The following is a 14,876-nucleotide window of genomic DNA, read 5'->3' on the forward strand; positions in this document are numbered from 1 at the left end:
GGGATAAATAATTGTCCTGAAATCACTGTGTGAAAAAAAGAAGAAATTACGTCGTACAATGCTTTTAATTTATAGTTACAGTCAGAGGATACATTCAGCAATGTCAGTTTTGGTTCTTTTCTTAGTAAACTGCAAAACATCAGAGTACAACCTTTAAGAGTTCCAAATAACAGATTTTTTTTAATGCTTGTCTTTTCAGTGCCTGTGTTCTATTGAGTGAGTAACTACTGGGTTTTGTGGTGCAAAAAATAATGCAATGCCTGATCAATAAGACTAATAATTCAGCAGCTGAGTTTGAAATCTGGCTGCCTTGGGTGTTTTAAGAATAACACTTCACATTTTATATGTTGCTTTTTATCTTCAAAGTACTCAGCAAACACTAACTCAGTGATGCGGCATGTTTATTCAGCTTGTGAAAGCATAGATCTGCATCATCTGTGATGTATCAGATGCCTTGTTCTCCTGTGGATATTTGCTGTTCCGAATGCAACTTATTTTTGTTTTCCATTATGGACCTTGTAGAAGACAGCTATTTCAAATTTGTCTAAGTCTCTTCCTAAGCAATCTTCGCCCTCTGGCATTTTTAATTTATTTGACTTTCTCCTTTATAGATTTTAATTGGTCTGAGCCCTGTTTTCCTTCACCCATCTTGAAACCAGTACATTTAAACTGAATATGCTCTCTTGGAATATCTTCGTCTGTTTTTAAATTAAAGTATAATAATAATAAAAAAAAAAAGGCGAGAGCAAGGGGAAAGGAAGATTCATTAGATATAAGATTGCTTATGTATGTCCAGCTTGTGTCTGAACCCAGTAAGGAAATGTAAACACTTATTTTTTATTTTAATTAGCATTCATTTCCTTTAGTTTTGCTTATCTTTTACTTAATCTTATTTGATGCTTAATCTAATTTGTAGCATATTAAATTTTGGCTTTGGTAAACTGAAATAACACTTTCAGCATGATTATTATTATTATACTGGCATGAGAGATTTGCTGGCTTAATTTCAGTGAAAACCAGAACAAACTGTAATGCTTTTAATTTTTGTAATGTCTTTGCCTGTAAAATGATTTATATTTCTAGAAACTGTTGTAATCATCTATTTTAAGTAAAAAGATTTTTTGGAGCATAACTATTCTACAAAACCCAGGACTTATCCCAAATGTCTAGCCTATAAATAACATATTTAAGCTCCATTGAACAGATTAGAAAACAAAACAGTGCTTAATGAATGTGGAAGTTTCATTTCTTGGGTGACTAAGGATAAGTTACTCTCTTTAATTAGATTCCCCTTTATCTTGGTAGGACTGTGTTTTGTGGTACTAAATGCTTTGGAGCAGGAGTCAAGAATATGGACTAAGTTTTGCCAAGGTCATTAGTAGCAGTGGTTGCCTAATTGTGGACCCTCTCAAGTGGCCTGATTTCAAACACTCACGGAGCTTGCAGTTACTTCATTAAGCCACTCTAAGCTGTATATAATGGAGATACCTAAAGTCCCTTTGAAAATCTCCGTTCTAATTCTGTATTTCCAAACTTCCTATGTGAACTTAAGAAAGTCACTCATCCTATCTGCATATTCTTTTCCTTACCATTACCAGGAGAGAATAATGCTTCAATTTTCTGTGTTATGAGATCTAATTCATAAATATTTTTTATGTGTTTGTACAATACTAGCCTGATAATTATTTTTAAAATTGCACTTTGGGAGCCTGGTGGAGCTTCTATATATTGGTACAAAAATAACTCTACACTCTCAGTGCCTTTTGTGGAGTAGCATCTGTGTAGCATTAGTATTAGATGCAAAGTCCATATTGTGCTTTCTTCCCAAAACAGCATGTGTATTCCTGGGCTGACAAGCCATGGCCAACAAGCAATGGGAGCACAAAATGATGAACCAGTACAGCTGTCAGTGTTCGCCATCACTGCCCACCCGCTTGGGGTATCCTTCCAGTACAGACACAGATATGGGCTCTCCTAGATGTTCCTTATGTTCAATTTGAAGAAAGATACACAATGCAAACTTCCCACAGGATTAACATACTGTTTTGAACCCTTAAGCACTGTTCATCTTGTCATTCAAATCTGTTTGCAACCCCTTGGTACAAAATGAGGGCTGAACGAAGCTGGTAGAAAGGTCTATCTTTTTCTGAGTTGATGGGTTGTGCAGAGGAAGAAAGGAGAAACAGACACTTTATATGAACATTTAATCACACACTGGTTGAAGACAAAACCAACAGGAAAAGTTGCAGGAGGCAGATACCACCGTGGTCTCTGCCTGTTCAATAAGCACCTTAATGCAGATTAAGTTGCCTAAGAATGGAGAGAAACCTCGTTAATGCATATAAAGCATGTTCTAAACTTCCTCTAAACCTAACAGGTGCTATCCTTATATAGTACGAAATCTTCCATGTGCTTACTGACAATACACAGTATAGCACAAAAAGAAAAGACTAAATATTAAGTGCGTTTCTGTTTGCTTCAAGCCACTTCAGCAGTGCAAAATGGTCAGGAAGACAGCTGACTCACCTAGCCAGCTAGGAATACTTCCAGTCTGAGAACTCATCTGGAAATACAAAGTCAGTATGAAACACACATCAATTCTTTTCCCTCTAAATCACAGCCTATAATAGACTAGTAGAAATCTCTCTCTTGGTCTTGACTCATGCAGGTCTTATGTACACCTAATTTGGTATCCAAGAATTCTTTATGCTCACTTGGAAATCAGTGGGACAAGTATAAATTTTAGTTTTCTATAATTCTACTGTAGGTATTTGATTGATGTTCTGTCAAATATTTCAGATAAGTAATAAAAGCATGATCAGGGGCATGATGAGAATTTACCAGGGAGCTCTCAAGCAGCAGCTTCTGCTTCCTATATTTTCTCTTAGTGAAAGTTTCTGTTTTTCCTGATTTCATGAGTTTTCTGGACACACCTTTGTGAACTAATCTTACTGTCCTGTTCTCTTGCCAGCTTCTTTCATTGTAATTTAATATACTTGTGTTAATCCAAGCCATTCCATATGACATAATAATAACAAACTGCAACGTTACTAATAGCTCGATGTTGTGCATTTCATATAATTTGAGAAGAACAGTAAACATAGGAGACCAAATCCTGCTGTGTTTATCCATAAAGCTATGCCTATTCAGTTGAACAGGATAATATGCAGAATTAAGGTGAGTAGGCTTTACCCTTTCTATATAGAGGCCTCTTGAGGATGCTGCATTTAATTCCATTTAATAATCTTCTCTTTCATTTGCTATTTCACACCACCTGACACTGCAGCTGCCTGTCAGGAATTGAGTTAGTCTGAGCTTGAGCTGTCTCATAGGTAGCTTAGCACTCTAAAGCATCAGCTCCTTTGGAGAGCCCTCAGGGAGAAGAAGTCATTTAGCAGAAAATGATGATAGGTTTTTCAAATGGTTCTGAGGTTGTCACTTTATATTTTAATAGGATGATGTATTATAAAAGCCTCTGCAAATGTGGAATGGAGCAGGCTGTGCTTTTAAGGATGAGGTATGCTACTAGACTACCCCAGTTCCTGGTTCCTTTAAAGACAGTTACTGGAAAAATATGTGAGATTAGGGGAGCAGAAAGCTTTCAGTATGAGGGATTTATGGAGAGAAGTTCACTTTTTGTGCTGAGATAAGGGATGACTTCTGAGCCCTTCACAGCAGCCCAGGGAAAAGGGGCTGGTGTCTGCATGAGTCTAGGCTTCCTCACAGCAATCTGAATTTCACCTGTGGTCAGAATAGGACAGTGAAATATTACACCATGAGGAAAAAATGGTAAAAAGAATGAAGATTTGCTGACTGTTTTAATAAAGTTACTGCAAACTCAGGCTAGAAGAATGGCAAATATCAACACCAGTGTGTAGACAGAATATTTTTTGGGGGGAGGAGGAAGAAAGAAAGGTTTTTTCTTGTTGTGGTAGAAAAGTCTGAGGCAAAGATTTGGGCTTGGATATTTCCTATAATATCTGCATCAGAAAATTGCTTTCAACAGTTGTTGTGTTAGTTTCATTCCATCATATTCATCTGGAGCACTCAAAAGTGCCGCATGGGTCTGCTAAAAACTTGCCCTTTGTCTGTTGCTGGTTCGTCCTCTGAGAATTTTGTTTTATTTGTATTGTATCTATTAAAACCCTAAGCATACAACTGTGTTCTTAGATATAGCTTATTTTTCACATACTTTGGCTATTCTTTTGGACTTGAATAGGGTCATCTGCCCTTTGCAATGCTCACAGTAGTGATCAGCATCATCATTTTAAGTGCATGAATACTGAAAAATGTGGGGACTGCAGTTTGTCCTTCTGTAAAAGGAGCAGCTTCAGTCTTCTAAATTGTGAAATAATGTTCCAGTAGTTAAAGAAACTTCATTGTGGTATTTTAAAGATACTATTTTAAAATAAGGGTATCTCTTATTTAGAAGAAGATTCAGAAGAAGAAGATTCTCACTGAGATAAAATCATCTTTTCCTTGATTTAGTTCCTCTCTGTTCAAAAGCACAATTCTCTTTAATGGGAAGCAAATGAAATTTAGTGGCTGTCACACCCCACAACTAATCTGAGCATTGCTATAGATAGCAATGGTGTTTGCTTACTGTAGGACAGCAGGAGACAGGACCTTGCTTGTTCTAATTTAGAACCTCCATTTACACTTCTTCCTTGATCAATCTTAAATGTAGTGATGAGCAACTGTCCTGTGGTGCTGCCCTACTAGTTATATTTCATCAGCTGAACACCATAGCTCTCATGCTGCAAGATCTTAGGTTTAACTTTTCACTGCCAGCTACCTGGCATGCTCACTTGTGTTTCCAGCTGTTGGAGTGCTTTGTTCATCTGACACAGCTGAAGAGGCTGAGGCTACAGTCAAAGCAGGGGAGATACAGGCTCTCCTACCAAGGCTGATCTTCAGCTGTGTTGGATGAACAGAATAGATGAATTAAAATGTGTTTAATTACAGTACAAAGCATTGCACTTAAAGTATTACATGTGTTTTGCATTTCTATGCAGGCACCTGCTTTGGAATAAAACTATATTTGGTCATCACAGGTTTCATTTAGGCTAAAAATTGTTACTGGCAAGAGATAATTGAATAGGCTTTATTCAGTGAAGCAGGACTTAACCTAGAATTCCTCTTTAGCACAATCCATGCAAGTTCATACTTCTTGCTCAAGATCAAGTTTATATGTCAACAGGTTCTTACACAATCTGGATTACAAGCTGTAATGACTACAGCTAAACAAAGGAGTAAATACATACATATACTTGCATTAAAATAAGTGTCTTCATTTTAAGAAGTCTGTGTAAATCTGCACCACTTGTATGATCTTCCCACTATGTAGCTAGCTAGGATTTGGGCTGGTGAAGGGGTTGATGCCCTGATCTAGTCTTTAGTCCTTTAGATGTTTTTGGTGGAACTTCTTCTTGTGGTCCACTGAATAGATGCTAAAATACAAAATTATCTACTTTTCAGCTGCATTGCCCCCCCTCTCTTATCATAGCTTTAAAGAGAAGGACTTGAGATTCACTTCAGTACAGTGGGTCTCCCTGAGCAATACAGAGTTTTGAAGGAGTATGGTAACTTCACTCTGACCCTTAAGTGGCAGGATGGGTGGGTAAGGCAGGAAGAAATTTGGAGGAACATTACAGATATTTTTCTTCCCTGTCTGCATGAGAAACAGCCTCAAGATTATTTTTGGAATTTGGAAACGTTTTGATTAAAGAACTTCTCTTGAAATTTCCTGGAGTCTCATTGCTGCTGTTAATATACAAACTGAAACATTTTGTGTTCAAAAATGACCCAAAAAAACTAAAGGCCCAAAAAAACTTAAGCAGGGAACTGACAGGATCCCACCACAACTTGGCAAGGTGTTCTGACAACTCATCCACCTCTGCAGCTGCTCTCCTGGGCTGCAGTTGAAACTTGCAGCTTATGGAAGTCTCAGGGCTTCTCTGAGGGTTTTCTGGGGGCAGGCAGGGCTCTGAGTTGGAACAAAATCAAATTTCACAATACTGAAGTTCCTCTAAAGTGGAATCAGGTTTTCCTCTGAACTGCTGTCATTATATGTTCTATAGAGAAGAAGAGACGGCTCATGTGGCTTAAAGCCATGTTACGTCCCACATCTGGTTTTGAGCTAAGCTGAAGGATAAAGGGACTGTGAATAGAGGTCATGGCCTGTTTTCTTTATCTTGCAACGTATGATTCTGATCCTGCTGGGACAGTCTTAGCAGAAGCCTACATGCAAGAGTAGTTCTGCTGATGAATATGAACATGCTTTGGTGTTCCTTATGTGTTCAGGGCCTTGATTAAATCAGAAAAGTACACAGATAACTGACTGCAGATCTTGGATAGCGGTAAGAAAAGGAACAACAGAAAGTGTCTCTGATTGAGTGCCCTAATTGGGACTTTGAAGAAGAAATCAGAGCCAGCTGTAGCCACTTTTGAGGGAGGAGTTCACTTTAACGTGAGTTATCATAAAAATTGTTTGAGGACTTACATCTCATAAAACAACTCAAAAGCTTTCTTAGCTGCTGGATTACTACTTGCTGCTGTCTTGTGCAGTCAGAGCAGCTAATGACTATCCAGGATTTAAGATTAAAATTAACTGGTGAAGGTCTAAAATTCCCTTGAGAATACCTTTGTCCAAATTGTTTGATCTTTTTGGACTGTACAAACCTGGGAGTCGAAGAGGGTAGCATGTTAAGACAGCAGCAATACAATATACTTGTATGCAACCACAATAATCAGTAACATTCATTTTGAGAGTAACTGAGCTGACAATGATAAAAATATGATGGCAAATAATGCATATCAGATGAGGAGCCAGAAGTTGTACTAGCAAAAATATAAATGCTTTGAGGGCTTCTGCAGAGGAGTCACTGAGCTATAATCCTAAAGAGTGGGTGGCTGGTGAGTTTCAGCAGTGGCTTATTTGGTCACTTCTAATATTATGTTACATGACTATAAACAAGCACAGAAACTCAGTCTTAAGTAGAAAAGTTGAAAATCCACAAGGATACTTTTTTCTAAGGTGTGGCCATTGGCAAGGAAAACTGCTGAAATGGCCCTCATCGAAACATTCAGCCTGGTGCTGTAGATCATGCTTCTTATTGTACGTGGTGATCCTATCTTAAGGTTCTGGATGTTCATAAGTTCATAAGTTCATGTTGTTCAGATGTTGTTTGAGAAACACTGTGCCACACCATCGAGTCCCTTTCCTGAACACCATACGGGTAGTGCTATTGATGTACAGAATGCATAGAACTGGGGAAGATGCAAGACACTCCTGTAGGAGTAACTTAACATGACAATTCTAGTACTTGCTAGAAAGAAAGTCACCAGGGCAATTGGAGTATTTTGTTGTTCTATCAAATCTTCCTATTACAGTGTGACTTAGAAAAAGTCGATATAGTTCATTTTTAAATAGAATCACAAGGCAAATTAGGCTTTCTTTTTCCTTTTTTCCAAAAAAAAAAAAAAAAAAAAAAAAGCAAACCAAACCAACAGAAAATCTAACGAGAAGGCTTAGTCTTGTTTTTCACCCAGGCAAAACTCATACTTAGAAACTCTTAGAAAGTAAGGGGCCCTTCCAAGGAAGATCAGCACAGGGTGTTAGGAGTTAAAGGTCCTTGTCTGAGTCAACCTAACTTTGGGATGCCCGCTCCAGCTACAGCGCTCCGTACGGCTCACTAGGTGGAGCTCTAAGGTACCAGGTAACCCCTCTGGGACCCGCATGGAAGGACTGCCGTGTACCCAGAGCGGGCTCCAGCACGGGATACACACTGCACCTCGGTGCTTTAACACGGCACTAAGGGACTGGAATTGAAGTACCAGTGGCACCTCCCCACCCCTCGGGGATGTGCGAATGCCCAAAGCGGCGGTGCGAGCACTCGGAAAGCAAACAGCTCTTACGCCGTGCTCTTTGGTGGAAAAATGTAACGGTGCCCTTAGTGATCGGGAAGCAGCCTTCTTACATTTCCTTCCCCTCTGTTCAGGCTTTAGGACGCTTACGGGCCGGCACACTGCAGTGGGACGTGCGGGCACTGGGATAAAGCGGGCAGAACGGGACCGGGGCTGTGCCGGGCGTTGTTTCGTACGGTCCGCTAACTTAGTGGGTCCTGACGGCGGGTCCGCCCTTTAAAGTGATCAGTCCGGAAGACCACAGGGTCCCCTCTCTCGGAGGGGAATTTCTCACGTTCGGGTCTAATGCGGAAGGGTCCCTCCTTCGGAGCGGCGGTGACAGTGACACTCATTACCCAAACAACCCCAACCCAGACAGAACCACTCCCGCTTCCCCCGGGGTTTCGACCCTCAGCCGGCCCCAAAGAGCTCTCCACGGGCTCCCACCTGTCGGGGCCGCCCCGCCGATCTCCCCCCTCCCCTCCCCACCACGCCGGCCGGGCCAGGGGCAGCGCCGAGGGCTGGGGGCGGTGCGTCCCTCCCCGGCCCGCCCCAGGAGCCGGCCCCGCCCCCACCGCGGGAGCCGCGGCGAATCAGCGGGGCGCTGTCAGGGCGTCAGCGCCGGCGGCTCCGCGCGGCCGGCCCCGAGCGCGTCCCTTATCGCAGACGGGCACCGGGACCGCATCATTACCATGGGCACTGTTTGCTTTGCGCGCCGCTGCTGTTTGCTCTTCGCTCTCGCCTGGGCCGGCAGGTTGGCGGCGGGCAGCGGGAGCGCAGGTAAGAAGAGTCCGCCGCGTACCGCGTCTCCCTCCCGTGGCACCGCACCGCGCCAAGCCGCCCTCCCTCCTCTGCCGCTTCTCCTCGCTGCCGGAGGCGTCCCCTTGCGTCTTTGATACCGCCGGGGGACGGCTGGGGAAGGGACCGGGAGGGCAAAGTTAGCGAAGCGCCCGTGCGATGAATCCGCGCTGAGCGCCGGCTGCGGGGGATCCGCGGGGCTTCCCTGCTTTAACCCCGAGAGCCGGTGTTGCCGAGCAGCCGTGCTCCTGGCCGTTCAGTAGCAGTGACGGTAGCAAGTCTTCGCTCTGGTGTTAAAAATCTGCCTAGGAACGCTGTAAACCAGCGGTAATCTCTTAAAGATGCGCGTGTGGTCCCCCAGAGTTGTGCTGGCGGAAACCTTCCAGGTAAAGCGAGGGGGGCAGAGGAATCCCCTTTCCCCCGTTGAGAGAGTTGGAGCGCAACAAAATGAACGGAGGCGGTGGAGAAGTTCGTCAAGTGCCAGAAATGCGCCGTGGGCTGCGGGGGTCCCGTGGGGCCGTGCCCTTCCCTTGGGCTTCGTGGCGCTCCCCGCCGCCTCCAGCTGCTGCTGCACGTCGGATGATGTCCGACGGCATTGCGGGGAACGCGGCTGTCATCCTGCCGCTCTGATGGGCGGTTGGGCCGCTTGGATGGGTCAAAAGCCTGAAACAACGCTTTTTCTTTTTCCCTCTATAAATCCCTTTTGTGCATGTCTGGTCCGGGTAGCACCCACGGACGCCCGGAGCTCGTTCGCGTAAACCACAGCGAGTTGTGAACTGACCTGAGTGGGCAAGAGAGAAAGAAGAGGCGTTGAGCAGCCCCGCGTTTCTCGAGGAAACGCAGCGCTGCGTGTGGCAGCGGAAACTCTTTACCCAGGCGCGCCGGGCGCGGGCTGTTACCCTCCTGGAGCCCGGGCTCGTCCCGCACCTCTCGGCAGTGCCGCGGTATCTCCGCTCCGAGATGGGCACGGGCTTTTCTGCCCGCCTCCCCGTCGCGAAGCTGCTCGGAGCGGAGCGAGGGGTGCGGGGCCCGGCAACACGGGGCGGACCCCCCGCGGCGGCCCCTCGCGCGGGGCGTGTGGGGGACGGGGACAGCGGGGGGGGGCAGGGCAGGTTAGCAGGGCTGTAAATGTTCCCATGTTAACAGCACACCCCGTCCGTGAATAGGTCGGAGCTCTTCCCCCCCCCCCTCCCGTCTCCTATGCTCACTTCATTAACATTCCCACGACTACCAAATCTCGCCTCTCTCTCATCCTCCTCCCTCCCCCCTCCTCTTTAAATCCGGGGAAGAAAACGAATGCCCGCCGCTGAGATGTTTGTAAAGGTTTCCTCCTCTGCGAGGGAGAAAAGCGCTCCGGTCCCCTTTCAGAGTCCACCTCATCAGAGGAGGCAGCGGCGGCCGGAGGACGGCCGGCATCGTTCCCTTCCAAGGCGATGCTCGGTAGATGATGCTGATACAGGTCGCCAACTTACCGAGGTTCAGAGTGTTTGCTGTTTACTTATATTTCGCGGCTTAATAAAAAGGATTAATGCGGTTTTGTTGGTCAGTGTTTCATTCCTCTCATTCCCTCATCGCATAGATGAAAGAAATTGGGAAATTCTAAATTTACATATATTCGCTATAATATGCAAATAATGCAAATGGGCTTGCTTTCTCCCCATTTAAACTCTCAGTTGTTTCAACTAACCATGCTACCAGACCTATCCAACAGGCACTAATTTCTAGTAAGTTTAATGATTTTTGTTTTAATACAGAAGCATGGGACCGAGGTCCTCTCATTTGCTGATGGGAAAAGTCCAGCATGTAGACTTAGAGAATAACTCCCTGGCTTGTTTGATTATGTCAGTTTAGATGCTTCCTCTTACAGGATGGCACTAGGAAGGCAGGCAGGTAAGCAGCTTCTTCAAGGAGTGTGTTCCTGTCTCGGGTCTCATGTCTTTCTTGGGTTTATTCTGTATTCCAGATGTTGATGAGTGCGCAGAAGCTACAGACGACTGTCACATTGATGCCATTTGCCAAAACACGCCTAAATCCTACAAATGCATCTGCAAGCCAGGCTATAAGGGCGAAGGGAAACAATGTGAAGGTAAGGACAGCTAGGCTCCCCTCCTATCTTTGTTCCCCTCCCCGCTCTTATTTGTTTGCTCTTTAAAAGCTTTTGTAAATAGCTGAATTCCTGGCACGATTAATGCAGATTTACAGCTGCTTAACCTCAAATCTTGGTGTTTATTGGCAAGCATCCCCCTGCTGCTTTTGCTAATTGTCTGCCTTTGCAAACGGTTGTGTCACCCAGCCTATCTGGGGAAAAAAATAAAGCAATAATAATAATAATAATAATAATAAAAAGGAGCACAGTGGGACCATGCCGGTGCTCCTGCCTCAGCCCGTGGCAGTGATGCGGCTCACCCCAGCCCCCCCCAGGTGCAGGGAGCTCAGGCCGTGTTTTCTCAGTCCCATCCCAGTGGGATTTTTCTGTACCACTTCACCAATCGCCTCAGTGTTCTCTTTGGCACCACACGTGTGTCACAGTCATACACTTCTGAAGCACATATGCTCTTTAAAAGAACTGTTTCACTGTACATTCATACTCATGCAGACTTTCAGAAGTTGTTTTACTCGTGTCCATCAACTGATCTGTTGGATTGAAAAAGATCTGTCACATTTCATTAGGAGCACTCCTATTTTAGTTGTTATGAACTTTGTCTCATCCTCAGCAGAGAGATTATCCCCTGGTGGAAAAAAGGGATATGGGAATTGTTGCAGAATGTCATACAAATAAAAAATGCAAGATTATTATTTTTTTCCACTTGTAAATACTCAGCAGCTATATAAACTCTTCCAGATCTCTCTGCCACAGACTGGATGTTTTTCAAAACATACGTGGCCAGTCTATAAAGAAGATTAAAGATCTAGAAATGACTTTGCTGAAGTCTACAAAAATTGGAAACCCCATATTATTCCCGATGGACTTCCAAAGTGTTTGTTCTAGAGCCTCATAAAGCATTTTTTGGTTGTTGTATTTTTTCTCTCTAGGGCTTAAACTGATAGAGGTCCATTCCTACTGTCCACCTCTCGGTGCTGTAGTGTCTCTTAGCTGCTGTTCGCTTGGAAGGCAGATTTTCCTTCTTGCAAACAGACAGCATAATCATTCAGCACCACTTTCCCACTTTCATCCCCTATTCATCCTTTCCAGGCAAGGAACTCTGTGCAGCAAAAATGTACTCAGGGCCACAGCTGTAGAGGTTGCAGCGTGCTCAGAATTGATAGTTCTCATTGCATTGCTTTTTCACATCCAAAGTTTTCTTAAGCTTTAACTACTCATTTTTTAGCTGTTCAACTCTGATAGTAGACCTGGATTGTACTCCTGCTTGTTTACTGTATAAATTTATTTTCACCTAACTTGCTTTCATGCACTTACTACTTGCAGAATTATTTCTTTTTTAAAATTCATATTTCCCTGCAGAATGATTTACAGAATCATGCAATTTTTTGTGGCTGATGTCATACTGCTATATCTGATGGCATTTAGTACTTGATGAGATTGATAAGAACAGTAAGCTGGGACAAACTGCAACGTGTTCTGTGTGGATGTTGAACTGTTCATCATTAGTCTGGTAAATTAATGTAAGGTGTTTAAATCAGGTATTACTCTGGATGATATATATCTTTTTAATACAGTAATGGTTCTAAAGACTTTTGCATCATCTCTATATCTGAAGTTTGTGATTAATATCAGACTTTTGGATAAACAGAAAGCTTATCAGCTTCCTTTTGGGAACTTGTTGTAGATTACTTATATAGTCCCTTTTAATTTGATCCCAGAGCGATTTGAAAATTTGCTGCTGAAGTAATTGTCATGATTTTATGATTTTTGTTATTGGTATTCCACATCGTAACATCATGTAGCGCATTGGGAGTTGAAGAGTTAATGCTCCAGCTCCACGGATCATTGATAGTTATGGGTATACCTGTCTCAGAAGAGAAGAACTGCGTGCCCCATGTTGGGCGCCAAAAAAATATCAATGTTTTATGGGCTGGTTCGGCCTGGGTAGCTCAGTCGGTAGAGCACGAGACTCTTAATCTCAGGGTCATAGGTCCTCCATCCCAATTGTCACGGAACTGGGCCGAACAAGCCTATAAAATGTTGACAGTAATGTTCCTTCAGTAGCAGACAAATATTTGTGTAATTGATGTCCTTCTTAAAACCACAGAGATGAAGGAAGAGTCACACAAGCCAGTGGCAGACCTAAGATCTTCCTCAGGTCTGCTATTCATGTAGAGTGGGTTTATTTTGCATCTTAAGGTCAAGTACTCCAAACCGACAGAAATAAACAGACTGGCAGTGTATGGATTGAGATTTAATGTTCCTTTACAAGGCTACAGAAGTAATCAGCCTTTACAAATTATCTTTTAAGACAGAAGTGACTGTGCTTGTAATACATCAAAAAACTGTTTTCATTGTGCCAGTACCAAAGCTGGGTCATTAGGTGATTCTGGGACTTCATAACAGAGTTTTTCTAAACAAGATTTTTAATTAGTCACCTATGAGAAAAGGATGTATTTTGTAAGGATTACATGCCATTTTCACCAAGTTCTTGCTGGCATTTATAGAAAACTGCCATTCTGCTTTACACCAAGAGTACACTGGTTATAGCATAACCACCTCCCCTGTAGTTCAGGCTGTCCCTTACGGCCAGGTTATGCTAAACAAACAGAATAACAGTTTGTATGCTTGTGTGCTACAGTGAGAATGAAGAAATTATCCTGTATGATCACATTTAATCTAAATTGGGGTGGAGAGCTTTCTAAATGTTTTTAGAATCTACTGAGATATTACAATTAATTTAGAAAGTTGTGCATGTTAAAATATTTAAAGATCAGTCTTAAATTTTATTTTTTTCAAAATCAATTTTTGGAAAATAGAATAGTGTACGGGAGGTAACATGATTTGGTTGATTTTTAAACTTAATAAAAGCAGCGTAGCACATACTTACACAAATACGTCCATAACGTGATTCTGTTTTTTGTGTGCATTTATTTATACATTATTATTATTATTCAGAGAAGATGAATGGTTTAAAAAATGGGACCTTAAGGCATGCTTTTGTTGTGATTGGTAATGTAAAGTCTAACCCCTTGTGCAATATTTTGTGTATGTTTTGCTGCTCTGACCTTAAGGGTAGGAAGAAGTACACAAGATACTAACATTCTTTCAAGGACTACTGGAGAGCTCTAGCAACAATTACACTGAAATGAAACTTTTTATTGACAGTCTGTTATTAGCACAGAATTTGTTTCTGGATTTCACATTTCTCCCAACATGTTTTTTTTTGGACTGGGTTTTTCTAGATAATTAGGGATGACTTTTCAGTTTCCAGGTCTGCCCTATCTTTTTTTGTTGGCTTTTTTCCTGGAGGAGAGTGTTGTGTTAGATAGTCTCTTCTGCTTGAACCATCTGACAAGTTTCTTTCTGCAGAGCACAGTTGTTTGTCTGGATAGAAGAGTTGCTAATTCCTCTTGTGTCCTATTTCTTGCTTCCTTTTGTTGATTTCAGGTTACATTTTTTTCAACACTGTATGTGCTATGCTTTTGTCAAGCTGTGTGATCAGCATCGCTGCAGTAGTATCTCCCCATGTTGTGCAATAAATACATAAGTATCCTTTGACCACAAATTCTCTGTCTAGCATTTCCATGGGTCAGAATAGCGTATCTTAACTCAGCTAATCTTAAAATAAATAAATTTACTTCTAGCTGTCTGTTTTTATCTAACATACAAAATCTACATCATATAAGCTGAAACTAATTTAGTGTCTGTGGCTTTGACAGATCAGCTACTACCTTTGGCCATTTTCTTTGTCAAGGCTTTAGTCAGTATCTCAAATGCAGTGGCCTTTTCTTCTCAAATTTAACTTTTGGTCTCCATTCCAGTGAATACCTTACTGAAGCTGTTAGCTGGAAAATTATATCAAAACAGTGGAAAAATCCAGAAGGTTCAAAAGGATTCTAAACCCTGGAGTCTCATCGGCCTTGAGAGGGCCTCATCTGTCGCTGATATCATTGTTACATGTTTGCTGTTGTAGGTTGCTCTATTGTTGATCAGTCTATGAATGGATTTAGCTCTCAAACCTGGTTAATTTTTTGCTCCCACTACTCAGACAAGGCTATCCAAATCC

At 42.6% G+C, this 14,876-nt stretch overlaps 1 protein-coding gene across 1 annotated transcript in view; it reads left to right on the forward strand.

Moving 5' to 3' along the window:
- Positions 1-8,582: 8,582 nt before the first annotated feature.
- The window catches only part of SCUBE1 (signal peptide, CUB domain and EGF like domain containing 1), a 204,350-nt gene continuing 198,056 nt past the window's right edge, over positions 8,583-14,876 (forward strand). The window contains exons 1-2 of the mRNA XM_065742416.1: positions 8,583-8,685; positions 10,667-10,789. Coding sequence (XP_065598488.1) covers positions 8,598-8,685; positions 10,667-10,789 — 211 coding nt within the window. The 5' untranslated portion in view covers positions 8,583-8,597. The remainder of the gene's footprint in view (positions 8,686-10,666; positions 10,790-14,876) is intronic.

Source organism: Cyrtonyx montezumae, unplaced genomic scaffold (assembly GCF_038088225.1).
Source record: "Cyrtonyx montezumae isolate F1298 unplaced genomic scaffold, pur_monq_1.0 scaffold_3, whole genome shotgun sequence".
In the NCBI taxonomy this organism is placed as follows: domain Eukaryota; kingdom Metazoa; phylum Chordata; class Aves; order Galliformes; family Odontophoridae; genus Cyrtonyx; species Cyrtonyx montezumae.